The 27,377-nt window shown below is 38.2% G+C and overlaps 1 protein-coding gene across 1 annotated transcript in view; it reads right to left on the bottom strand.

Annotated features, from left to right (window-relative positions):
• The window catches only part of P3H3 (prolyl 3-hydroxylase 3), a 383,658-nt gene that overhangs the window by 310,169 nt on the left and 46,112 nt on the right, over positions 1 to 27,377 (bottom strand). The window contains exon 4 of the mRNA XM_044079609.1: positions 19,006 to 19,137. Coding sequence (XP_043935544.1) covers positions 19,006 to 19,137 — 132 coding nt within the window. The remainder of the gene's footprint in view (positions 1 to 19,005; positions 19,138 to 27,377) is intronic.

Here is a 27,377-nt window from a genome sequence, read left to right on the forward strand (position 1 = left end):
CAAGCCTACACAATTTCTCTGTTAATGGCAAAACTCGAACCCTGTACCTTGGACCTGTAAGGTAACCATTATACTAACCCCCAACCCTATATTTTAGGTCTTCAGATTATTAAGAGTTGGAGGTGGAATACTAAATTCCATTTATATAAAATAATTATTTAGAAACGATAAGTTTTTTCTTAAGCAATGTCATTGTATAATAGCAATAATCCACTCCCCATGTGAGGTATCAGGATTTACGCACTGTTAGCTTTGTTTAGTCACTTAGGCTTTGTCCTCATGATCAAACCACATCAGCTGTGGGTTAATCTTGTGTTACCCACACCCAACCAACGATTGTTGCTAAATTCAGCATACACTGCCCCCAGGTATATTGCTGTCATCTATAAACAGTGGGAGAGCACTTCAAAGAATAACTCTACTATGCTGCTTATGCAGTGATACAAAAAAAGGTGTACGTCATCCATGCATGTCGGTGGAAGAATTGACAATGTTAGCACCACAGCTGATAAATCCCGCAAAGCCATCTGTGTGGGTGTGTATATATGTCTATGTGTGTGTCTGTGCGAGTTTGTGTATGGGGGGGGGGGGTGACTGCAGCTATATGTATATGTGATGAGGTGGACCCTGATTTTCACAAAATCTCACCAAGCTAACATTGATATAGAGACTGCATTTTATATAGCATATATCACAGACTTAAGTAGGTTAAAAAATAAAAAAGATAGTTGGGTACACAAGACCCAGGATAAAAAAGTGCCCAATCCTGGTAGCTGCACTGGTGCCAGAATTGGAAAAAATGACAGTGTAGAATCCTCAGGACATGGAAACATTCCTACAGTGGGGCCAGGCCCAGGGGGAAGATGGCCCCCTGTTGTAGAAGGAAGTAGTCCATAAAAATCACAAAAACTGATAGAGTAGACTATTGAGGATAAGAAATAAATTATGTATTGCTACTATCATGCAAGAAGCCCAGAATTTCCAGACAGAAGGTATATAAAAAGATTAAGAGAGAAACCAGTGGAAAGAAAAATACTTGCACAAGAAAAATTATCAAAAGCTTCAAATAAAAAATTGTGTTCATTAATACAACAGATTTATGATAAACATTATACAGACCAAGGAACCTTGGGCCGTTTGGAAAAAGAAGCGACTTGAGGAAATGTGAAACTATAAAGACCAAAATCTAGAGATTTTTGAGAGGTATAAGAAAGAAATATGGACATGGGAAAGAAAGAGAGATCTGATATCTTTTGACAGTTATACCTTCTTTCTCCTCTGTCTTCACTGTTTCCTCTTATTCACCAACCTCTATTACTCCTTACCTAATCCATCCTTTCCTCTACACTTACCTTTCCTCTATGCAATCACCTACTAAGACGTTGGAAAAGTACATATATTTATATAACATTAAAAAAAATACCTGTTGCTATTGCCTTCATGTTTATTTCCCATGCATTTAAATCTTTATTTGTAACATAGAACTGATGTTTGCTTTTCACTTTTATGCACATTGTATTATTGCATGTGTTCTTAGATCCTTGAACTGTAACATTTGTATTACCTGGAGCTTTTGCTGCCAAACAAAACCCTCTTTTCAACACACACACACACACACACACACACACACACACACACACACACACACACACACACACACACACACACACACACACACACACACACACACACACACACACACACACACAATTACAAGTAAACCACGGGATAACAGTGCCCCCACACCCTTCAGCTTGACATTGTAATAAATGCTAACTGACCGCCTTTCCACCAAAACTCACCAGTTCACCGCCTTTCCTCCTAAACTCCCCAGTTTTAAATAAGATTAAGAACTAAATTCAGTGTTAAGTCAGGGACCGATGAACAGAATACTTCTTGAGATGCTGCACCCAGCAACATGTGCCCAACTCCGCTCTATATGTGGCTGTCGCTATTCCACTCTCACCAATGCATTTTAAACAAAAACTATAACAGAAGAGGTAAAAAAAATGTCCAGATGTGTATTCAACCCTATATAGTGGATTCATTAAGAACAAGTATTTAACCTTTTAAATCAATCTCAACCTAATGTTCATACTTTATTTTAAACCCCTAAAATATTAATTATCTCATAATCCCTATCAAACTAAATTAAATGCATTACTATATTAATTGCAAACAACTAATGTTTATCTTACAAGAAAAGATTACTAAATAGGCAGCAACACTGACTACTCCTAGCTCACGATGCAAAGGAATCCACAACGTGTAATGGGTTTGGCAAAACTACTGTATGTATACTCTCGGCCACCATCCTACAACATCGAGCGCTCACTTTGAAAGCTTTACACACGCTTCCCCCAAACTGAGAAAGTTGATTGCATGCTAGTTTGCACTGTGGCCCGAATTTTCTGAAAGGTATAAAGTTTGCCACTCAGATGTCTGTCAGTCTCCAATATATGCTGTTATTTTTCTAAATACAGTTCTTAATAATTTGCCACTAATTGCTAACAGCCACCTCTTTAAGAAAATGGACCTGAAAACATGAGGCAAAATCTGGCCAATCTGTGGAATTTTGTACAGTTAAGAGGTATGAGTGATCAAGCTGCAAACAGCCAATCACTACCCTTTCTCGCTTGACTCTCGATAGCTGGGTCCTCAAACCTCCTCCGTGCGTAAACCGTTATAAATTTAGCATACACTTCACATTTGTTTTACATTGATTGTCTAATGAAATTCTGACCCTTTGACTGCCTGAATTGTGATACAGGATCGCACCTGCACCTCACCACTCACACACACCTCCCATACCGCACTCATCCACGGAAAATGCAGAAACACTTAACCCTTTAACGTCTGCATACAGAAGCAGAGCAAACATACCTCTGAAGGCAATCCTACACATGATCGTCACGCCCAAGAATAAGGCTGAATGATATCTCGCCTTCCAGAGGCATGCAGAGCTACCTGCCAACTCTCCCCCATTCAATACACTCAGGGATAAAAGACAATGCAAAGGACACAACGAAGCAAACAATCCAGCAGTGCTCCTGCACTCTGCTCCAAGCACTCAAAACTGCACCAATCCACTGGAAACCTTTTTGCCTCACAAACCCCACTCACAAAAAAAAAAAACAAGGGAACTCCAACTCCAGCAGGGCCCAACAAAATGACAACCACGGGGACAAAATGGACAGCAGAACAACCACCAACCATCATACATTACTGGAAGAGGCTGACTCCAAGACAAAGCTATCCAAAAAAGCCCGCTTAAATACCCCACTTCTCCACATGAATTCCCAAACTCTCTTGCCCCCCCCCCCGAAACCACTGCAGAAAAGAAAATGTTTGTAACTCAAAGAAGCAACCATACCCAGCAATGAAAACCAACCCCCAAGAGAAGAAACACAAAAAAAATACTATTAATCCAGTTTTCCCTCTTAACAAAATTAAGCCCAGGCCTACCTGTTCCCAACTACCTACAGGTCGTCATGGACATGATCCTTGCAGTAGCGAATTCATGCCAAAATGTGATTGCTTACCCAGCTACGCTTGTCTAAACCTCTTAAGCCCCTCCCCATCCTTATCTCATTTCCTCCCAAACATCCCTGCCTCCCCTTAATCCTTTCACCTCCCCAACCCACTTAACCTCCACTAATATCAATCTAACCCCTCATGAAGATGTCCCGGGACAACTTGGTTTGTTGACAAACTTCACTTGTTTTTCACTTTTATGCACATTGTATTATTGCATGTGCTCTTAGATCCTTGAACTGTAACATTTGTATTACCTGGAGCCTTTCTCCCTGGGCCTCTACTGAAAAAGGGGCATTAATCCAGCCAGACATACCCGGTCAACAAATGTAAAATAAATAAAAAATATGGTGCAATATTTCTGCAAAGGAGAAAGCCAAATTAATCAATTAAAGAAAAAAAAAACAGCCCCAAAGATATTTGAACAGAAATAAAAGCAAAGGCATCGAGATATGGAACATTTCACAATACAAAAAATAAGATCACAGACAGAATGTAGAACAGAAGATTACTAAAGCAGAAATAAAAAAAAGAAGGTGAAGTTATGGAATACCTGCGACGTGAAGGATTTAATGTACAAAGTCTAGCACGGTTGTATCATCGCATGACAGAAAGAGTGTCCCAGGTAAGGAGAAACAGGAAGATCAGGAGACATCTGAAACAGAAATATGGACATGGGAAAGAAAAAGAGATTTAACATGCTGTAATATGTATGCAAAGGAGAAAGCAAAACTAACCAATACAAAAAGAGCAGCACCAAAGATATTTGAAGAGAAATACAGGCAAAGGCATCCGGATATGGAAAATATTACAATACAGAAATAAGAAAACAAAGAGAAGAGAAAAGAAGATTAGATTGGTAATGGAGAAGTTCAAGAAATAGAAAATGAGGTTATGGATTACCTGCAAAGTGAAGGATTTAGTGCAGAAAATCTAACTCTGATAACATCACAGCAGGCTAGAGCAACTGATTCCCAAATTAAGGAAAAACCAGTGGAGTGGCAAACATCTGATCAGTTGCCATATGAAGATACTCTGGAGCCTCCCCTTGGAAACCAGTACAAATGTTCAGCTGTAGCTGCACAGCAAGAGAAGGAACAGCAAACTGTGGCAACTCTGACACAGTTAGTGTTGTGGAGTGATAGGCCAGTGAGTTCCCATATGAAAGAGCAACAAATAACAAGGATGAAACTGAAGAGAATGTGGCACAGGAAGACACACTGGAACATTCTGTAGAATGCCCACAAGAAATGGAGATCAAGGAATGTGCCCCAGTTTAGAAGAAAATGATCTAAAAGAAGAGTTGCTTGATTTAATAGAGATGGACGGACATAATAAGAACAATGAAAGAAATAGACTACAGAAAGTCAATAAAACCCAAAAGTTAGAAGTTTGATAAAACAAATGAACACAGTAATTAGGACTGTCCATAGAGATCCATGCGATATAACAGAAGTAAATAGGATATATTATAGGTTCATAGTACTAGGCTAACTGCCATTTGGGGCCATTTTAAGCCTAGCTAATTACCCCATATGAGAACCAAACCTGTACATTGTGTATTGTAAGGTAAACACCTTAACCATTATGTTAACCTCCCACCCCTAAAAGTTGAAACTGCTCTGTGTGAGCTAGCTTACTTCTTCTTTCGGCTTTTCCCGGTTAGGGGTCGCCACAGTGGAACTCCGGTCCGCTAATGATTAAATTAATAACAGTCTTACCACAAAAACACAGGGCAGTAAGGGAACGGAAGCATACAAATCAAATGCCATCACAGAAATATTGAATACAGAAAACTATAAAGCAATTAAGACAAGAAGTGTCACTCTTAGAAGAGTATAAAAGAGGGAACAGATCAACAAAAATAGTCAGAAAGATAGACAGGATAAAAGCAATGCACAGTATCAGAACAGATCAGGATCCATCATGCACTATTGCAAATATTAAACTAAAACTATCAGCACAGGCACAAAAGATTAGACGATATGTAGATAAATATAAAGGAAAAGTACAAAATAAGCAATTTATTGATGACCCAAAAAGGTTTTATAGAGAAATGGGAAACAAGGTAAAAGGAATTGAAAGACCACAAAAAAAGAAGAAATAGATACATTTTGGTGACGTATCTATGAAGATCCTGTGGAACATAATAAAGATGCTAAATGGATAGAAGAAGTAAAAGAAAGAATAAGAAGTTTAAAGGTACAGGATATGAAATGGGATGAAGGAATCACCAGAGAGACTGAAACAAAGTTAAGAAAAGCTCCTAATTGGAAAACCCCAGGCCCAGATGCGGTACCTAACTTCTGGTTAAAAGTGTTAACATTTTTACATGAAGATTTAGCCATGAGTAAGAACTATTTATATGTGCACCCCAAACAGACACCAACCTGGTTAACAACAGGAAAGACAAGTACTTGAGTGAACCTGCAAGTTATCCTAAAAGCTACAGACCAATAACTTGCCTACTGATGACATATAAACTATACACTGGAATTGATGCAGACAGAGTTTACAGTCATTTAGAAGAAAACTCAATCATGGCAATAGAAAAAAAGGGCAATAAAAGAAAGTCATATGGAACAAAGGATCATTTGTTGCTAAACAAAGTCATAATGGGGAACTGTAAAAAAGGGAAAGATGTAAGTATGGCATGGATAGACTACAAAAAAGCATTTGATAGTATCCCACATTCATGGATAAAAGAGGGCTTAAAAATGTATCAAATACACCCTATAATGATCGACTGCATTACAGCAACCATGAAACAGCAGCAAACCAATTTGCAGTTTAGCCATGATAAAGGACAAATTATTATTCCAGGGATAAAAATTCAAAGGGGGATATTCCAGGGTGACTCACTGCTACTCTTTTGTCTTGTCTTTAACCCATTAAGCTATTTACTTAACAGATTGGGTCATGGCTACAACTTGACTCTCAGAAAACAAGAAAGGGTAAAGACTTCTCATCTTCTCTTTGTAGATTATTTAAAACTGTATACATCATCACATGAGAAACTGAAAGCAGAACTGCAAGTGGTTAAAACCTTTTACAGATGATATAAGAATGGCATTTGGTCTTGATAAATGTGCAAAAGAAACCTTTCAAACAGGAAAGCTGCAGTCACATCAGTTTGGGACAAGAATATGATATCAAAGAACTAGAGCAAGAAGGAGTAGATAAATATTTGGTAATTGATAAAAGATCAACAATAAAAAACAAGCTGCGGAGAGCACCCCAGCCATACCTGGTTGCTCATGCTATCATACATTCAGACCCCAAACTGTGGGTAGTAAAGCCAAGGGAGGTAGAGTTTCAATATATATTAAATACATACATGCCTCCAGGCTGGTCAAACAGTATGGCACACAGGAGACACTCCAGGTGCAGTTAACCATTGACAAGACCCTTATACAAATCATAGCTAGCTACCAGCCCCCAAATCTGACCCAAGATTCCCAAACTGCCAATATAGGCCTCTTTGAATCTATCAAAATTTAACCCTTTACCCTGATCCTGGGTGACTTTAACTACCCAAACATAGACTGGAAGAACTACTCATGCCAGAATAGAAATGCTCAGAGATTCCTCAATTTCGTCAATGCAAATCCTTTGGAAAAGCAAGTCGATATCCACATAAGAGGTGATAATATCTTGGACTTGGTATTAACCAACATGAGTAGCCACTACAGCATACCTACAGTACCATCCTCCCTTGTAAGGTCAGGCCATATAGAGGTCACGTTTAAAGTCACCATCTCCCCCCCCCCTAGCTAAGGTCAAACAAAAAAAAGTCTCCAAAGCTGATTACAGCCTCCTGAGGGATGGTATAAACAGCTTCACAGCCCCCTCCCCTCTCTAGGAACAGGCACCAGTATCCAAAACTGTATCAAATTACTGTATGAACATTTATATAGATGCATGAAATCAGGAATACCTGACAGCACTAAATCATCCTCCACAAGGAGGAGCAAACCTGTCTGGTGGACATCTGCAATAAATAAACTCTATAACAGAAGAAAAAAAAAATTCTGTCCAGGACCAAGAAGGAGCAGGTGCCCAACTGGAAGCAATCTCTCCTTAGCCTAAACAAGCAAATAAGAGCACATTTGAAATCCTCCAAAGCAAACTTTGAGTCCAAATTGGCCACATCTACTAGAGACAATCATAAGGCCTTCTTCACATATGTCCACAATCTCAAAGATAGCACCTAGATTTGGTGGTCAAGGACACCACATATACAAATGCCGTAGATATAGAAAACTTGCTGGCTGACATATTCAGTGAAAATTTAACCCCTCTGTCCCCCCCATCAGTAAATCAGGACATACCTGCCCCCTTCCCCTTATATCTAGGGATCAGGTCATCACTGCTCTCTCAAAGGCAAAAAATACAGCCTCCATGAGACCTGATAACATCCCAGGCTGCATCCTACATGAACTCAGGAAGGACCTTGCAGCACCATTAGGTGCCCTATTCAACTGAAGCCTGAGTACTGGCTTTGTCCCAGCTAAGTGTAGGACCGCCACTGTCATCCCTTTACACAAAGGTGGAGCGTCCACCGATCTGGGAAATTATAGACCCATCAACCTAACTAGCCTGATTTCCAAAGCCATGGAATGGATTATCATGGACCACATTAACAAGGACATTGCAACCTCCAAACACTTCACCTAATGCGGTTTGGCTTCATCAAGGGGAGGTCATGTCTGTTAAATTTGGTTGACTTTTTTGAGACAGTCACCAAAGCCATGGATGAGGGGAAGACAGTGCACACTGCCTTCCTTGACCTGGCCAAAGCCTCCAACACTATTCCCCACTCGGGCATAATAGATAAACTCTCTTAACTAGGCATCAATCTGCATGTTACCAGATGGGTGGCTAACTGGCTCACTGACAGAACCCACCTAGTCAAAATAGGGGAAGCCACTTCAAGCAGTAGACCCGTATCAAGAGGCGCACCCCAGGGTTCGGTCTTGGGGCCTCTGTTATTTGGGATATACTTTTCTGAGGTGCAGGTCAAAACCAATGGGCTATGGCTGACCAAGTTTGCAGATGAATGCAAGCTGGGAGCTGTCATCAATTCCCCTAGTGACGTGGACATCTTCCAAGAGGGTCTCACCCAAACAAATGACTGATGCCAGAAACATGGCCTCAAGCTGAATACAAAAAAATGCGTCATCATCCCCTTTGGGGAGAGTGATGTCCCCATAAATTATCACATTAATACCAATGTCCTAAACATGCAGTCAGTTGTGAGGGATTTGGGCACTCAGATTGATAGTAACCTGACTTTTGACCACCATGTTGCTTCCATTGTACAGAAAGCTTTCAACATGGCCAACCTCATAAGTAAGGGTATCTCATCCAGGGACAAGGGGGTCATAACATCCCTGTATTCTTCCCTTATAAGGCCCATTATTGAGTACAATGCCCCATTCAGCATGTACCTCGCAAAGCACATGCAGCAGCTGGAGAGGCCACAGAGATTCCCCACCAGGAGAATCCAGGGCCTCAAACATATACCATACACAGATAGGCTAAAAGCCCTATCCCTCTACTCTGTTTCATACAGACTCCTCAGAGGTGACCTCTATCTGGCATACAAGGTGACCTCGGACCCCGCCTTGATGGAACTGCTGCATATCTGCAAGTCAAGCTCCACTTGAGTAACCCACATAAGCGGCCTCAACCTGGTCTGTGACATCAATAGGATTTATTGGCGGGACAGATTTGTATCCCAGAGACTCCCCTCCACGTCAAGCAGAGTACCTCTTTACCCCTTTTTAAGTGTAACCTGGATAAAAGGATGGGAAATAGAAAATACATCCCTGGGATTTCACCCATGTCCCTGCTGGACAGAGGCAACGGGTGCTGATTTATCTATGCATGGGCTAAACTCTTGGCTAGGCTTATAAGGGCCTCTGGGGCCAACAGCTTAGTAACCTCCTATGATCCTATGAACAAATGCAAATAAAGCTTAGTAAGGTATATTTTAGAAGACTAAAATTAATACTGAAAACAGCATTGACATCTAGGAACAAAGTCCAAGCTAGAAACCAATTTGCTCTTCCTGTCCTAACTTAGAGTTTTAGAGTGATTGACTGGCCCCAAAAGGTGTTGGATCAGTTGGATAGGAAAACAAGAAGGATGCTTCATGCTCATCAAATGATTTATAAAAATCAGTGCAAACCAAGACTATATATATTCCCCCTTCTGAACTAGGTATGAGCCTCCTCAAAACTGATTACATGTATAGATCTGCAATCGGAGGACTGCATGCATATCTGCTGACCTCACAAGACCCAAATGTAGTGAACGTTTTGAAACATGAGGAGAATAAGTCTAAGATGACTTCACTGCTTAGTTTAGCAGAAGCATATCAGTGTCAAGTGGGAATGAAAATCAAACCACAAGTAGATAAAAATCAGGCAGCGACTGAATGTGCCAAAAAACAAACAAAAGAATATAAAGTGAAGGATCACATGAGAAGGCAAGAAATTGGAAAATGCATAAATATAGTTGCAAGTATAAAAAACTATTGGAACAACCTCATGTTGATCAGGATCAAACAAAGAAATGTTCTAGGAAATGTGAATTTAAACCAAGAGATGAAAGATTAATATTGGCAGCCCAAGATAGTGCACTACGTACATGTTGGTTTATAAAGTACTTTGAACATGTGGGAGAAACAGACATATGTATGTTTTGTAAAACAGAGTTGGAAACAGTCGCACACCTTGTTGCTGGTTGTGATATATGAATGGCAGAAGGACTGTATACTGAAAGGCATAATAATGTGGTGATACTGTTGCACTGGGAATTGTGCAAACATTATAATATGTAGGTGAAAACCACTGGAAACATGAGCCACAAAGCATTATATAAAATGATGGTTTATATCACATGGGATCATGCATTGCCAACTGTTCAAAGGATAGATGCAGGAAAACCAGATAGAGCGGTCCAGGAAAAGACAAAAGTAGTGATGCTCACACTGAAATTGCCATACCTAGTGACTACAGTGTCTTACGTAAGAGAGACACAAAGTCATAAAATACCAGGATTTGCAGGCAGAAATGAGGACAATGTGGAAGAAGGGTACCCAGACACTTCCAATAATTGTAGGAGCAACAGGTTGTATAAAAAAGAATTTACAGTCATATTTAGATATGTTACGGATACATGTAGCTCCATATGAATTGCAGAAGGGGTTATTACTGGACACATTATGGGTGCTGCAAGGAGCACTTCTGGCTAACATCAAATATTGAATCAATACTAATTTCATTAACTTTAATCAGACTTTGACTTAGGAATGGGGTTCATTCCCATCATGGTATTAGAAACCCAAAAGAGCTTGAGAAATTAAAGAATGTGTGAGTGTGTGTGTCCATGTGTGGGTGTGTATCGTATGTGTGTGTGTGTGTGTGTGTGTGTGTGTGTGTGTGTCTTGTGTGTGTGTGTGTCTTGTATGTGTGTGTGTGTAGGTGTGTGGGTGTGTATTGTATATGTGTGTGCTTGTGCACTTCTGTGGATATATATTGTGTGTGTGAGTGTAGGGACATGGCTGCAGCTATATGAATGTGTGTGTGTGTGTGTGTGTGTGTGTGTGTGTGTGTGTGTCCATATGTGGGTGTGTCTTGTATGTGTGTATGTGTGTGTGTGTGTGTGTAGGTGTGTGGATGTGTATTGTGTGTGTGCACGTGTATGGGTGTATTTGTATTGTGTGTATGCACATGCATGGATGTGCATTTTTTAAGGTGCCTGTGCAGTTGAGATGCATGGGCTGGCAGGGGAAGCATTAGGTCAGTTAGCTCTAACAGCACAGTGTTCAATTCAGAGACATGATAATGAGCTGCTGATGAGGTGGTGCTCAATGTGGCTTAATCATGCCTGGGAACTGCAGAATATCTCTGCTGCCTTTGCCAAAATAGCACTGGTGGTGATAATGTTTTTGAATCCAAGCCCGTATGTGGACACATGGTCTATATTAGAACACCGAACTTTCAAAATTTCGAGTGTTCTAATATCGAACCCTATTAATCAAAAATTTAAAATATCGAACATACAGAGCAGCAAATTTTTTCCTAGGGAAAAAATTTGCTGTTCCAAAACACATACACACAACACAAGCACACCAAACAAACAGCAATCCACACACATACACTTAAACTCTTACACCTAACCCTACACTAAACTATACATACACCACTAACTATCTACTTACCTTAACCCAAACCCTAACTCTAAGGTCCATCACTATCGCACAGTCACCTCACCCGCGCTCTAAACCTAACTCACCTACCCCCACCCTAACCCTCATGTCCACATAATCGTACACTTACCTGACACGCGCCCTAACCCTAACTCACCTAACCTGCCCTAACCCTCACGTCCACACAATCGCACACTTACCTGTACCCGACCCGTAACTTTCCACCACAGTGCTGAAAATACTGAAGCAACAGAAACGGACAACCAAACTCTTTCCCTAGGAAAAATGTGGTTTTCTGTTTCTTCAATATTTTCAGCGTTCGCTGAAAATGGGTCGATATTAGAACACTCGACATTTTTAAAGTTTTGTGTTCTAATATAGACCCCTGGACACAGAAATGAGTAACACCACCATGTGTTTCTTTAAGCAATGCTATTCACTACAAACAATTGTTCAAGTCTTTCTATATATGCAGACCACTACACCACTACACCACTCTGGTTATAAATTCTTCAAATCTTCCCAGCTGAGCCAAAGAAATTCTCAGCAGCACTTTTGTTTTTTATGTTACATATTTTTAAGAAATTCACAAGAAGACCATAAACGTATCTGAAAGCCAGTTTACTGTCAGTGCAGACCCAGCAGTGTCTACACTCAGAATGATCGACTAAGTATATATGTAGTCATTGTACACAGAGATGTGTGGACTCACTGTTATGGAGTTACATGCATTGCTAAAAAAGTGCATGTACATTATTAGGCTGTATTAGATCCTGTAGAACCATAGTCACTATGGAGTGCAATAAGGTTTCATACTCGTTTACAACAAAGAAAATTATTTTCTGCAGCAGTGTCAGTGGTGTAAACAGGTAGTATAATCACATTTGGTACAAAAGGCTGTGAGTTCTATTCCTGTACCAGACTGATTAATAATTGACACAGCAGTGCAGCATAAGGGAGTTGCTGAACTCCTAAGTGTATCATTCTTTGGATGAGATGTTAAACCAAGGCCCCATCTGCTTGATTTGGTAGTAGCTCAGATGTATGTAAAAGATCCCAATGGCACATACTGAAAAGAGTAGGGGGTCCTTTATTTATATACAAAAATAACTCTTATTTACAAAATATTTATATATTTACAAGTATAGACACACACACACACACACGCACACACAGGGGTCCTTTATTTATATACAAAAATAACTCTTATTTACAAAATATTTATATATTTACAAGTATAGATACACACACACACACACACACACACACACACACACACACACACACACACACACACACACACACACACACACACACACACACACACATACACACAAATCTGTTGGCACAATAATACTAAATTTTCATCCCTGTTAGACCCCAACTCCCTTTTACATAATCACCATTTGATTTTAATTAATATTGTTGCTAAAAATCTATTTACCAACCAATATAACTGTCTTTCGGCTTTTCCCGGTTAGGGGTCGCCACAGCAGAACTCCAGCAGTGAGGTTTTACAGTGTCAAGTTGCCAGCCTGGTGCCCAGTCTTCAAGGAGGGCACACCCACACTTGTATGCACCTACCTGCATGTCTTTAAATTCCCTCGACCGCTGGGAAGACATGCAGACTCCACATAGAAGGCACTCCAGCCGAAACTCTATTTACCATTAAACATAATTTCATTTATTATTCCATTCCATACAACTCATATAACATAAAATAACTTTTAATCTATTCTTGTAACATATTATTTACTTCTATTTTTATAATATCCATATTTAATCATATCCCCGTTTATTTTATATACTTCTTTCATATCTTAAAAAAACCTTCTTTGTATAGTTTTCCACATAACTTTTTTATATTACAAAAACACATGTTCATTAGTTTCTTCTTCTTGACTATATAAACATATTCCCTGGGCCTCCACTGAAAAAGGGCCTTTGGCTCAGTTGGACACTCCCGGTCAACAAATATAAAATAAATAAATAAATACTAATAAAATCTATTGCCAGTCTCTACAAAAAATCTTGACAATCTACTTTCTGATTACACCATTTGCTTCTCATTTTCATAGGTATAATTTTTTCATCTGTTAGAGTTTCCCATAGTTCTACAAAGTAATGTTTTATCATTATATTTTTATACCATACTTTTTATCTTTTTCTATATCATCAGTTTTTATTTTCCACAAAAATATTTTTTCTTGGTAATATTTTATTTCCTCATTTATATACTCTTTTTCTATTTGACTCTTTTTTACCATACCCCAAAATATATCATATTTATATTTATACAATGTTACCACTAATCTTTCATCTTTTTTCATTTATCTACTTTAACACTGTGTAGAAATTTAATGAAGCAGCATATACCACTGGCTTGATTAACCCTAAACCTCCTTCTTCTTTATTTACATACAAAACTCCACATTTTACTGGGTCTAATCTAGAACCCCATATAAAAGAAGAAATATCTGCAATAATTCCTTTTCAAACACTGTTGGCAACATAAATACACTTGCTAAGTATGCTATTTTCCCATCAGTACTGAATTTATGTTCTCCAGAAAAGAAAAGTTACTTCTTTATTCCCAAATGTTATACCTAACACAGAAATTTCATTTGTTGTAAAATATATACCGCCTATCCTTACAAGATCACCTAAACCTGTACTTTTCTCTTTTTTAAAGACATCTGTAGACACTCATTTGTGCAAATGATTACTTCTTTTATCCATTTTTTTTGTTTTTTTGCAATTATTATATTATCTGCATATGTTATCAGAACTGGAATTCTTAATCCTTCAGATGTTATACACCATGCCTCCTTCATTTTGCAATTTATTTCACATACTATTACATTCATAACTAATGCAAAGAACTTACAAGTTACAGGAATCCCTGTCTTACACTACTCTTCATATGTACCTATTGACTTGACAAGCCATTTACATGTATTTTTACTTTAAGCTTAGTATACACTGAGAGACATAATTTCCTAACTTTCTCACTTGTATTCTATTCTTTCATTATTACCCATAAGATTTCATGTCCAATTGTGTCGAATATCGTATTAAGGTCTCCTTTCATGATTTTTGATTATTCTTTTCTGTTTATCTTATCATCCACAATTTCTCTCACTATCATTAATAATTATTGACAATCCTTCCCCTTTAGACTACATATGCTATCTTCCATATTATTTCCATTTTAGATTCAAACCTCTTTTGTATTTTTTTCATAAAGTTCTTATAATCATTATTATTCAATACTATTGGTCTCCAGTTTTTAATTGTCTTCCATCTTCCTTCCTCCATATTAATTTAAGTATTCTACTACATAATTCTTTATACAAAAACCTTCATTTAACCATTCATTCAAAATCTTTAAAAATATTTTTTGCCAATCCCATAATTTTTTTATCCATTTCATACCCTATTCCATTTGGGCCTGCAGTTATACCTACATTTACTTGTCCTAATATTTTATCTGTTTCATTTCAATAAATCTCCTTTTCCAACTCTTTATTTTCTTTATCTGTTAACCATTTTACTTTCCACATTTTTACTATATTCTTTTTTCTTTAAACATTTCTTCTACATATTATACTACACTATCCATAGTCTTTTCCTGAGTTTGTTCTATTTCTCCTTTTACATTTTTTCCCATTTATACTAACATATTCCTTTACTAACCTGCTTGAGTAATTCAGTAATTCTTTTATCCTAGTAAAAAATATATTTGCTTATAATATAACAATTGTATTTTTCTTGATTTCTTTCATATAATTATTTTTCTTTGTCAATGTATGTTGTAACATTATGCTCTAAATTTTCCAAAGCATCATTATATGGTCTTTTATATTTTTTCTGTTTTTCTCATATAACATTGCCACTGTGAAAAATATTTTTATATTTTTCTTTAAACATCATTCAGACCAATTTTTATAAAATGTTTTCATAGTAATATGATTTTTCCATAACTGTATTACTAATCTCTTTCCATCTTCATTCCAAGCTTTCTAATGTATCCTTTTTATTCCTTTGCCTATTTTTTTATATATTCCTTGTTTTTCTTCATTTCTAGCCATATTGCAAGATGATCAGAAAATTATGTTTCAACTACCTCCCCTTCTCCTATAGCTACAACTTCTGATACTATAAAAAAACTATTTCAGTTCTACACATACCTCTTTTGTAAGTCCATTAATTTTTGCCCCAAAGTTTTAACTTACCACATCTTATAATGTCTAATATTTTTCCTATATCATTTCTTTTTGCACTTGCCTCTTAAATCACAATTAAAATCTCTTGTTACAATATTCATATTTATCACTACATAGTCTAAAATATGATGAAATAAGCTTTTCCTTTCTTTACAATTAGTGTAAGCATATAATGCTATAATTATATATACTTGGTCTTTCAATTTTAAATCTACAATGATTAATCTTCCAATTTATGTCTAATATCTTTACTGTATTTCTAAAAAGAAATGGCCATTCCAGAACATCTTTAATTTCCCAAATTCCAGATTATCTTTCCTTCCCATAGGTTCTGTGTTTGTAATCTTTCATTTGTTAAAAATCTTGTGCCTTCTCATATAATTATATCTACATCACAAGCATTACACTACTTCAAAATTCATATTCATCTTACTATATTCTTAATATTATTCACATTTACAGAAAGTACTCAATGTTTTATTTCCCCTTTTCCTTAGATTCATGGTTTTATACGTTCATGGCTAATTACTAGGCTAGCCATTTTAAGCTTAACTGATTTTCTTTCCAAAGGTGAGAATCAAACACTGTACCATTATACCAAGCCCCAAACTTTACCTGTATAAATTCTTTTTTCATCCATTTCCTTTCTTTTCTTTCTTTTGTACTTCTACATTTATATTTTATTTTTCTGTCTTTTCTCCTTTTACCAATACAATTATTTTTTTCTTTTTTAATAACTCAAAGTTTGTGTCTTCTTCATCCCTTATTTCAGAACCTTTTACTATTTTGTCTTTATTATTTTTCTCATCTAATTTTATCCTATTTCTACTACTTGTAAAATTTCTTCTCTTTGTTCGTTTTTTTCTTTCCTTTCCCTTTTCTTTATTCTTATTTTCATTTTTGCAATCCGTAGATAAATGTCCAGTTTTGTTACATTTACAACACTTCAATTCACATTTTTGCATCATGTCCCATTTCCCCACAAATACATTTTTTTTTTGTCGCAGTTACTTATCAAATGTCCTTCTTTTGTACATATACACACAAAATATATTTTGGGTGGTCCCCAGTATTTTACAACACCCCTATTTCCCTCCACATTTATCATGCTTTGTATATGTATAGTTTTCTCTTACTATTTTAAACACAATATTACAATCCCAGCTACCAGTTCATAAACACCTTTTATCATAAACATTTGCAATGTCTAGTACTTCTTTATATAAAGCTTTCAAATGTCCTTTCAGAGTCTCTCTACCTCTATTTGAAATTGTGCATAAATCTTTTTCATTTCCCTGTTAAATGATTTTATCATATAAAGAATCCATGGATTACAGTATTTCTTTTTTAATATTCTCCAAGAAAATTTTCAATTGAAAAAACAGTCTTAAATATAATGTCACAAAATATCTCTCTGTTAATACTAATAAATGCTCTTACCTCATGTGCTTTTACACCCAAAGGAGCTATTAAATTGTCCCACACTTCATACCTGCCCATGTCTTTGTCTTCTTTACTCTGAATCCTTACCATGTACTTCCATTTTTAATTTTCTTCTGCCTTCTTTTACTTTCTTTGCATATGTTTTCTTTTCCATTTCACCACTCTTCTTCAGGATTGTCTCTGCAGCCTCCTTTTGTATTTTCTCTATAATGTGCCCTCAGAAAACATCTTTATTTCCTGGCGCACTCTGCACCACCATTTCTTTAAGTAAATCATCCAAAACTCTCCCAATTGGAGGGTTATAACTATACAACCACCATTTGCTGACTCATCTCCATCAAACAGGTTTCTTTGAAATATTCCTTCAGAAGCCTGCACACATTCTCTGGTCCCCATATTTGTTTTCTTCTTCATTTTTTTCACCACTCTATCACCTCCTTTCTCCACCTGTCTCACTGTTTCTCTAGCCACCTGTGGTCCTGGAACAGGAAGTGCTCCTCTAAAATGGGTCCTACTCACAACAGTGATGAGTAGGGGAAGTTCCCTGATGCTCTAGTCAAATTTCCCCTGAAAAGATGCCACATGCCTAGCTTGGTGAACAAAGGATACATAGATTACATTTTAGGATGAAACAAATTGATGTACGTGCATGTGTACTGAGGGGGTATGTGCATGTGTATGGGGTTGTGGTTTGAGAAATGCAGAAATTCAGTGTGGGATTTCCCAAAACTGTACAAGTACTGAGACTATAGGTCAAAGAAAATTCCCTTTGATTACAGAAACATAGTTGCCAGAATTTATACCAGATGAAATACAAAACAAGGAATGAAATCACTATACTATAAATATAGTATCATGCACTGATTGGTCCATTTTCCAGTGCTGTTTTCCACCTTTACTAGCTGCACACATTAAGCAAAATGCATTGGAAACAGTAAAAAGTGATATAGCTATGCACAGAAAAGCGACCTTGTGACCACTGCTAGAAAGATAGGATTCATATCTATTGATTGTCACATATTATGAAATAGACGACACATTTCAGTTCTAAAGAAAAATGTAGCACCAGAGTAAGAAAGCGAATTACCTGTTGCCCACTGACAAACCAAATGCGTGCATTTATAATTATTAGTTATTGTCAATATTAAAATTGTATGACCTAAGGTTATAATTTGTCAGCTTTCATCCTGTATTCATGGATTCATTTCTCTCAGTCTTCATTTGCCTACCTAGTGACTCAGGCAATGCTTCCAGGATAACCCTGGAAAGAGACAGTTATGAATAGTAGGTTTTCCCAGTTAACAAGTAATTTACACCGACAGTATAAATATCAATGCAGCTCATGCCAATATATTTTTCGCCTGTACTTCTAAGCTTACGCACTATACAGTCTACGCTCTTGTCACACACATTTACACATTTTGCTAAGAAAATTTTGAAAGGTGACAGTGGGGGGACTTTGACATGGGAAGTACTGATTAAATGATGCCATATGTGGAACAAGGCTTTTATGTTTTCTTTTATGGACAGTTTTGGATTATCACTATCTGGTGTGAACACCAGAAAATACCCCCACGTACTTACCCATATAGTAAGAAAACTGCAGGTAGTTGAAATAGGAAGGGAGGAATCCTTCAGTGGGAGATGACTTGCCGGACTCTGTGCTTACTGTTTGAATACAGTTTTGTCTGCAGGTTAGGATTTGTACATAGTGATCTGTTGGAAAAGGACAGAAATTTAATTGTAAGCATAATAAAAGTCAACAGATTCATGATGGCTTACATCTATGTCTACAGCTTACATCTGGAAGACAATGATCAGCTTATAGCCTGAGGATAAAATTCATATTACAATGGCACAAATAAACAATCTGAACCGCAAGCGTCTTATTGAAACTAGCAACCTATCTTGCACCAAAGTTGCTTTATCTGTACCGCATGCATTTTTTAAATTTCTTTCTCAGTTTCAGAAATATTGATCTCCTCAAGAAGGTAGTTCTAAATGTGCATCACTCTCATATTCACTGTTTCTTTCTGTGAAAACAAATCCTGTTTAAACTGCAACAGTGCATGAGCTACAGGATGTAAGGTTTGAGTCTCTCCTTTCCCAATGACTTAGCACATGACAACAGACACTACAGCTACATATTAGAAAATGGATTATCACCCAGAATTCCCAAAGACAAATCTCAGTTCAGCCATAATCTGTTCAACCGTAGACTAAGTGTGCAGCTCTCACCACAATGTTTAGTGAGAGCGCAGGGAAGTCAGTGAAACACATCTATGCATGTTAACCACACTATTGGCTCATTATGTAATGTGAGTTAGATCCATGATCAAACTGTCATGCTGGCAATATTTTTCAGTATATAGGGCCAAATCACTTTTTTATATCAAGCAGTTGAGTAAGTGACTGCAAACCAGCTATTAGCACAATGTGTGATCTCTGGTTGTCACATTGTAACAACAGTAATGGTTGTGAGTCTGGAGGTGATGCGGTGTCAGGTGCTCACACCAAAAAGTTTAAGTACTTCATATAAAGTACAGCTAATGAATATACATTATAAAACAGATAGTTATAGATAGTGTTTCACGTAAATCTCTGTCAAGGCGGCTAACCTCCGCAGCCCACCGTTAGTAAAATTCTAGATTCATGACTTGTGACTCAGGAACCTACATCCCCTTTGGCATGACCATTTTTCCAGATGGTAGCATGATTTCACTGCTATTCCTTCTTTATGCGCATGCATCCTTAAAAACTAAAAAAAAAGTGTCAATACAATAGTTTGGTAAAGTATCATTAAATTAGAGTAGACAGCAAAAATAGGAAAACACATGTTCTAGAAATATGAGTAAAGTGTATATCAGAAAATGAATGAATTGATGATGGTTATTGTCGTATTGGTATTGTGGTATTTAATTTTTAAAAACATAGCCACATTTTCTAGAAAAAAGGTCAAGAAGCATTTATTTGTCACCTTGATGCTACTTGGGCAAAATAAAATAAGCCAGGGGATGTACAAGTAGAGGTGTTCCAGGGTGACATAATATTATAACATGATATAACTGTGGTTGTTAATCCATGCTCAGATCAGATGCCACAACTAAACTCTACCCACAGTGTAGAGTTGAAGTGAATAGATGGACAGGGGTAAGGGGTTGCAGGGTTCCATCTGACAGACATATACTGACATTCATACCAACATCAAAATACATATGCAGGACATTCTGTCTGGGCTGCCACCCTGATGTCAATGTGTTTTACTAATTTAATTAGTGTTAGTTAACCTTTTAGGCAGACCAGTCCAAATCGAATCTTTTTAAGGTATAACTTGGCTACAAGACAAATGGAGCAACAGACAGCCAGTTAAAGAAATCAATATAATGTATGTATAAAACACTGTCATACAAAGTAAAGCTACTATAAACATCACACAGTGAACATAACAAGGGAGAGACTAGCAAATGGGCTTTTTATTCAATACACAACAGTTCAAAGTGAGTACCGTTAAATTCCTAATGCCAAAAGACTGAACGCATAAAGATCAAAGACAAAAGGCCAAATGTCAAAAACCTAGCAACATATATAGCTGAAACTAAAATATTGACTATGTCAGTGTGTAAACAGTGAAACACTGGAGATCAGAAACATCAGTCCGTTACCTTTCCACACCATAAAACCTGACAGCACTCTCGATTTGCAAAGGCCATTCTGACCTGAATTCCACCACATTTCCATATGACAATATCTCTGCACTGCTTCAATATATTATTATGAAATTTTCCAGACAGGATCCCTTGATAATCCACTAAACAAATTAAACAAACAAATCTCAGAAAAGAAAAAAAAAAGTGATATTTAAGCAAAATTATATCCCTCCCTATTAAGCCGTAGACTATTCTTCTGTGTGACTGCAACTATCTGTCCATTAACTGGGAAGCCTACACCATCTCTAATAAGTATGCACACTGATTCCTGGACTTCATTAATGTTGGTTCCCTAGACCAACTGGTTCAAGTCCTAACTAGGGGTACAAAACTATTGGACCTGGTTCTCATCACTATTGCCAGCCTACGCTCATCATCTGCAGTTACCATGTCATCGGTCAAATTTCACCACCTTGCGGTAACACTCACTGTGAGGGTAAAACCTGACTTACCTCAAAACTCTTCTGCCTTTAGAGATTACTGTAAAGCAAATTTAGCCTGACTAATGGGTGACCTGATGAAATTTAAGCACCACCTTCACCTTGATGACCACACCTCATAAGCTGACACATTTGAGGGTAATTTCTTTGCCCTCATACAAGCATGCACTGAGGCATCTGTCCCCATAAGACATAAATACAATGCCAAATTCATGAATAAACCCCTGTGGTAGAACCCTGCTATAAACAAACTATATAGTAAGAGGAATGAGCTTGTAGCCCATAAAACAAGTTAATACCCTATCATCTACAGATAAACTCAAAAAAGTCAGCAAAGAGCTGAGAAACAAAATGACATCCTCCAAAAGTAAGAGTATGAATTGAGAATTGTTATTTCTGCAAAGGACAGCGACAAAGCCTTCTTCAACTACATTAGAAACTTGCATTGTAATGGATTCCCTAGCAATGTTCAGAGCAAATACATAACAGCACTCCCGTGTGGACATAGCCAACATTTTAGTGGACAAATTCAGCTCTAACTTTAATACCCTGTCTTCCCTTAACTTTCCACAAGTTATCAGAAAACCTACTCCCACCTCCTCTGATCACCCCTGAACAGGCCCTGAATGCTCTCTCCAAGGCTGGAAACACTACCTCCATTGGTTGTGATACTGTGTCAGGTGGCCTTCTTGTCAGCAACAGACGCTGTCTCGTAAACACTAGCCTGTGTATATACATCAGAGGACAAATATTAACGAAGTGAACGGTGCATACAAAAAGATTAGAAGCATATTAGATGACTTATTTTTGGAAGGAACTATTGATATTGATACGTATCAATATTTATCTATGTCCACACCTATTATTCTTGCTTTATTTGGTTCCCCTAAACTCCATAAGAGTTACATTGATCCCCCTTTTAGACCTATAGTCGATGGTAGAGGATCAATAACATATGCCTGTGCCAAATTAGTTGATAGTATGTTGAAACCAGTTATTAAGGATGAACCACAAATCTGTCGAGACTCCTGGAGTTTTTTGGACATTAACAAATTACAATACAATGACAACCATATTTTTCTTACGATAGACGTAAAAGATTTGTATACAGTGATCCCACAAACTCTAGCTTTAGAATGGACCAGAGAATTTATGTCTACAAAAAAGGTGGATGATAAGGACATATACCTGGTAGAAACGTTGTTGGAAGTGGTGTTGTCCAACAATTTTATGATTTTTAATAGGCAATTTTATTTGCAAAACACAGGAGTGGCGATGGGGTCACCCTGTGGTGGGAGTTTTGCAAATTGCGTTATGGCACATGGGAAAGGAGTTTGTTGTTTAACAATATTTTGTTCCAGGAAAATGTTCTATGGTACACTAGGTACCAGGACGATATGTGCCTCATTTGGCAGGGAGAGGTAAACGTCTTTGAGGCTTTTATTAAGAGGATAACCAAAATGACTGCGTTCTTAGAGTTTACCTACCATGTAGGCTTGGAAAGCATTAATTTTTTGGACATTAAAGTGGCCAAAGACAGGGCTAATCAGAGGTATAAAACCACAATTTTTAGGAAACCTACCCATTCAAATGCGTTTTTACACTTCTTAAGTAGTCACCCTTAACATCAGAAGAAAGCAGTTGTAAAAGGAGAAATGGTAAGGGCAGCTAGGATGGTCTCAGAGGACATTTATTACATAAAGGAATGTGAATTGTTAAAAACTATGTTCATGAGAAGGGGCTAACCAGAAGTGTTTGTGGATGACATTATACTGGAGGTGAACATGAAAAGGCCTTCAGGATTTCAGACCATTGTTATACAAAGGTTATGATAATGATTCATTACTCAAACCTGAGCAACAAAATGTAAGTTCAGAAAGCTCAGCCCATAATTTGGGTTTGAGCTTTCTGTTCACTTATTCCCTAGATTTTAAGAAAATTAGAGATATTTTAAATAAAAATTGGGTAATTATTTTGGAAGACAATGGTCTGAATAAGGTTATAGGTGATAATCCTAGATTTACGTACAGAAGGGGCCCCAACCTGAAATGTTTACTTGAAAAGAAAAAGAAACAAAACAAGACTGGTACTGGTATGGGGAAACGTGGAGCTTGTCAACAATGCAAGTTCATTAGAATGGGGAATAAAGTGACTATAAGGGGCAATACCTATAGTATCAATGGTAAACTTAATTGTGAATCAAAAGGGGTTGCATATGTGGCATGCTGTGAGGCATGCTTATCGTACTATATCGGTAAGACAGAAAGGAAAATAAAACAAAGGATTTATGAGCACCCATATTGTATTAGTAGGAGGGAGACTCCTAACGCACTAGCCAAATACATCGTAGACACCCCAAATCACAAGTTCCTATACACAGTAATACACCAAGACTCCTAACGCACTAGCCAAACACATTGTAGACACCCCGAATCACAGGTTCCAATACACAGTAATACATCAGGGGGAATGTGAAATAAGGGGTGGGCCCTGGCAACTTAGGCTCGAAGAGAGTGAGTTAATGTGGCAAATACACACGTCAACCAATATTCCACCAGGGCTTAACGAATATGCATCAATTAAAAGTATTTTAAAATTGAAAGCACTTATTAGGTTGGGAAGCTAAGGAGTTAAACCAAATTAGTATATCATGCATATATTATATAGATATATTCATATATTTATATACATATATATATATATATATATATATATATATATATTAATAATAATTAAGATTTTTTTAATGAATTGGGACATACCCTTTTTATATATGTATGGTACCCAGTATTGTAGTTGAATTCAGCCTTATAAGTTTGCACAAAGTTTTGGTTGTTATCTGCCTTGGGTGTTATCTTTTTGGTTTTAGATATATATTTGCATTTTAATAATGATGTTTAACTGTATTTTAGATACAATTTATGAAATTTTATATATGTTTTTGGATGTAGAGACCAATACATATTATGGCATGTGCCTTTAAATGTGATTAAGTTAAGATGGTTGTGATAATAACTAGGAAGTAATTAGGAAAGGATTAATTGAATAATAGAATAATTTAATTTATAAGTATATAAGGATGCAAATTTAATGTCTTGCTTTGTCTGAAGAAGTTGGGGCATTGACTCCTTCAAATGCGCTCATTAAACGATTTTAACTACTAAACGGACTGCTTGGCATTGCTACTTGCTTTTTTTGTTTTACTTAGTTTGTATCGGTTTGTGGTTTCTAGGGCTAGATTTAGGGTTAAGACTAGGGCTAGGGTTAGCGTTAGGGTTAGGACTAGGGCTAGGGTTAGCGTTGGGGTTAGGATTAGGGTTGGGACTAGGGCTAGCTTTAGGGTTAAGGTTAGGGCTAGGGTTATGGCTAGGGTTAGAACTAGGGCTAGCTTTAGGGTTAGGACTAGGGCTAGGGTTAGTGTTAGGGTTAGGACTAGGGTTAGGACTAGGGATAGGGTTAGTGTTGGGGTGAGGACTAGGGTTAGGACTAGGGCTAGCTTTAGCATTAGGACTAGGGCTATGGTTAGTGTTAGGGTTAGGACTAGGGTTAGCACAGGGGTTAGGAATGGGGTTAGGACTAGGGCTAGCTTTAGGGTTAGGACTAGGGCTAGGGTTAGTGTTAGGGTTAGGACTAGGGCTAGGGTTAGCATTGGGGTTAGGACTAGGGCTAGGGCTAGGGCTAGCTTTAGGGTTAGGACTAGGGTTAGGGTTAGGACTAGGGTTAGCGTTGGGGTTAGGACTAGGGTTAGGACTAGGGCTAGCTTTAGGGTTAGGACTAGGGCTAGGGTTAGTGTTAGGGTTAGGACTAGGGCTAGGGTTAGCATTGGGGTTAGGACTAGGGCTAGCTTTAGGGTTAGGACTAGGGCTAGGGTTAATGTTAGGGTTAGGACTAGGGTTAAGACTAGGGTTAGCATTGGGGTTAGGACTAGGGTTGCAACTAGGGCTAGCTTTAGGTTTAAGACTAGGGCTAGGGTTAGTGTTAGGGTTAGGACTAGGGTTAGGACTAGGGTTAGCATTGGGGTTAGGACTAGGGTTACGACTAGGGCTAGCTTTAGGGTTAGGACTAGGGCTAGGGTTAGTGTTAGGGTTAGGACTAGGGTTAGGACTAGGGCTAGGGTTAGCATTGGGGTTAGGACTAGGGTTAGGGCTAGGGCTAGCTTTAGGGTTAGGACTAGGGCTAGGGTTAGTGTTAGGGTTAGGACTAGGGTTAGGACTAGGGCTAGGGTTTGCGTTGGGGTTAGGACTGGGGTTTGGACTAGGGCTAGCTTTAGGGTTAGGACTAGGGCTATGGTTAGTGTTAGTGTTAGGGTTAGGACTAGGGTTAGGACTAGGGCTAGGGTTAACATTGGGGTTAGGACTAGGGTTATGACTAGGGCTAGCTTTAGGGTTAGGACTAGGGCTAGGGTTAGTGTTAGGGTTAGGGCTAGGGTTAGTGTTAGGGTTAGGACTAGGGTTAGGACTAGGGTTAGCATTGGGGTTAGGACTAGAGGTAGGACTAGGGCTAGCTTTAGGGTTAGGACTTGGGCTAGGGTTAGTGTTAGGGTTAGGACTAGGGTTAGGGTTAGCATTGGAGTTAGGACTAGGGTTAGGGCTAGGGCTAGCTTTAGGGTTAGGACTAGGGCTAGGGTTAGTGTTAGGATTAGGACTAGGGCTAGGGTTAGCATTGGGGTTAGGACTAGGGATTAGGACTAGGGCTTGCTTTAGGGTTAGGACTAGGGCTAGGGTTAGTGTTAGGGTTAGGACTAGGGCTAGGGATAGCATTGGGGTTAGGACTAGGGATTAGGACTAGGGCTAGCTTTAGGGTTAGGACTAGGGCTAGGGTTAGTGTTAGGGTTAGGACTAGGGCTAGGGATAGCATTTGGGTTAGGACTAGGGCTAGCTTTAGGGTAAGGACTAGGGCTAGGGTTAGGGTTAGGACTAGGGCTAGGGTTAATGTTAGGATTAGGACTAGGGTTAGTGTTAGGGTTAGGACTAGGGTTAGGACTAGGGTTAGCATTGGGGTTTGGACTAGAGGTAGGACTAGGGCTATCTTTAGGGTTAGGACTTGGGCTAGGGTTAGTGTTAGGGTTAGGACTAGGGTTAGGGTTAGCATTGGAGTTAGGACTAGGGTTAGAGCTAGGGCTAGCTTTAGGGTTAGGACTAGGGCTAGGGTTAGTGTTAGGGTTAGGACTAGGGCTAGGGTTAGCATTGGGGTTAGGACTAGGGATTAGGACTAGGGCTAGCTTTAGGGTTAGGACTAAGGCTAGGGTTAGTGTTAGGGTTAGGACTAGGGCTAGGGATAGCATTTGGGTTAGGACTAGGGTTAGGACTAGGGCTAGCTTTAGGGTTAGGACTAGGGCTAGGGTTAGTGTTAGGGTTAGGACTAGGGTTAGCATTGGGGTTAGGACTAGGGGTAGGACTAGGGCTAGCTTTAGGGTTAGGACTAGGGCTAGGGTTAGCGTTAGGGTTAGGACTAGGGCTATGGCTAGCTTTAGGGTTAGGACTAGGGCTAGGGTTAGCATTAGGGTTAGTGCTAGGGTTAGGGCTAGGCTAGGGTTAGGGATAACTGTAAAGTCAGTTACTATAGAAATAAAGTTACAATTCTTGACAGTGAAGACATATGAAAAGTCCTTAATAAAAGTTTTTTCTCCTCTGGCAGAGCTGCAGCGTTTAATTTGTTTAGCTCTGGAACCTCTCAGTCTGTGGAACATTCAAAAATCACATATACAGGGCTGATTTCAATATCTGTCAATCAACAACCTACTTATGTATGATGTCACTGTCAAACCTGCATGGCAGTCAATCATGCATTATTTGCATATGACATCACA

Source organism: Protopterus annectens, chromosome 8.part0 (assembly GCF_019279795.1).
Source record: "Protopterus annectens isolate FY-2018-M chromosome 8.part0, PAN1.0, whole genome shotgun sequence".
NCBI classification, from domain to species: domain Eukaryota; kingdom Metazoa; phylum Chordata; order Ceratodontiformes; family Protopteridae; genus Protopterus; species Protopterus annectens.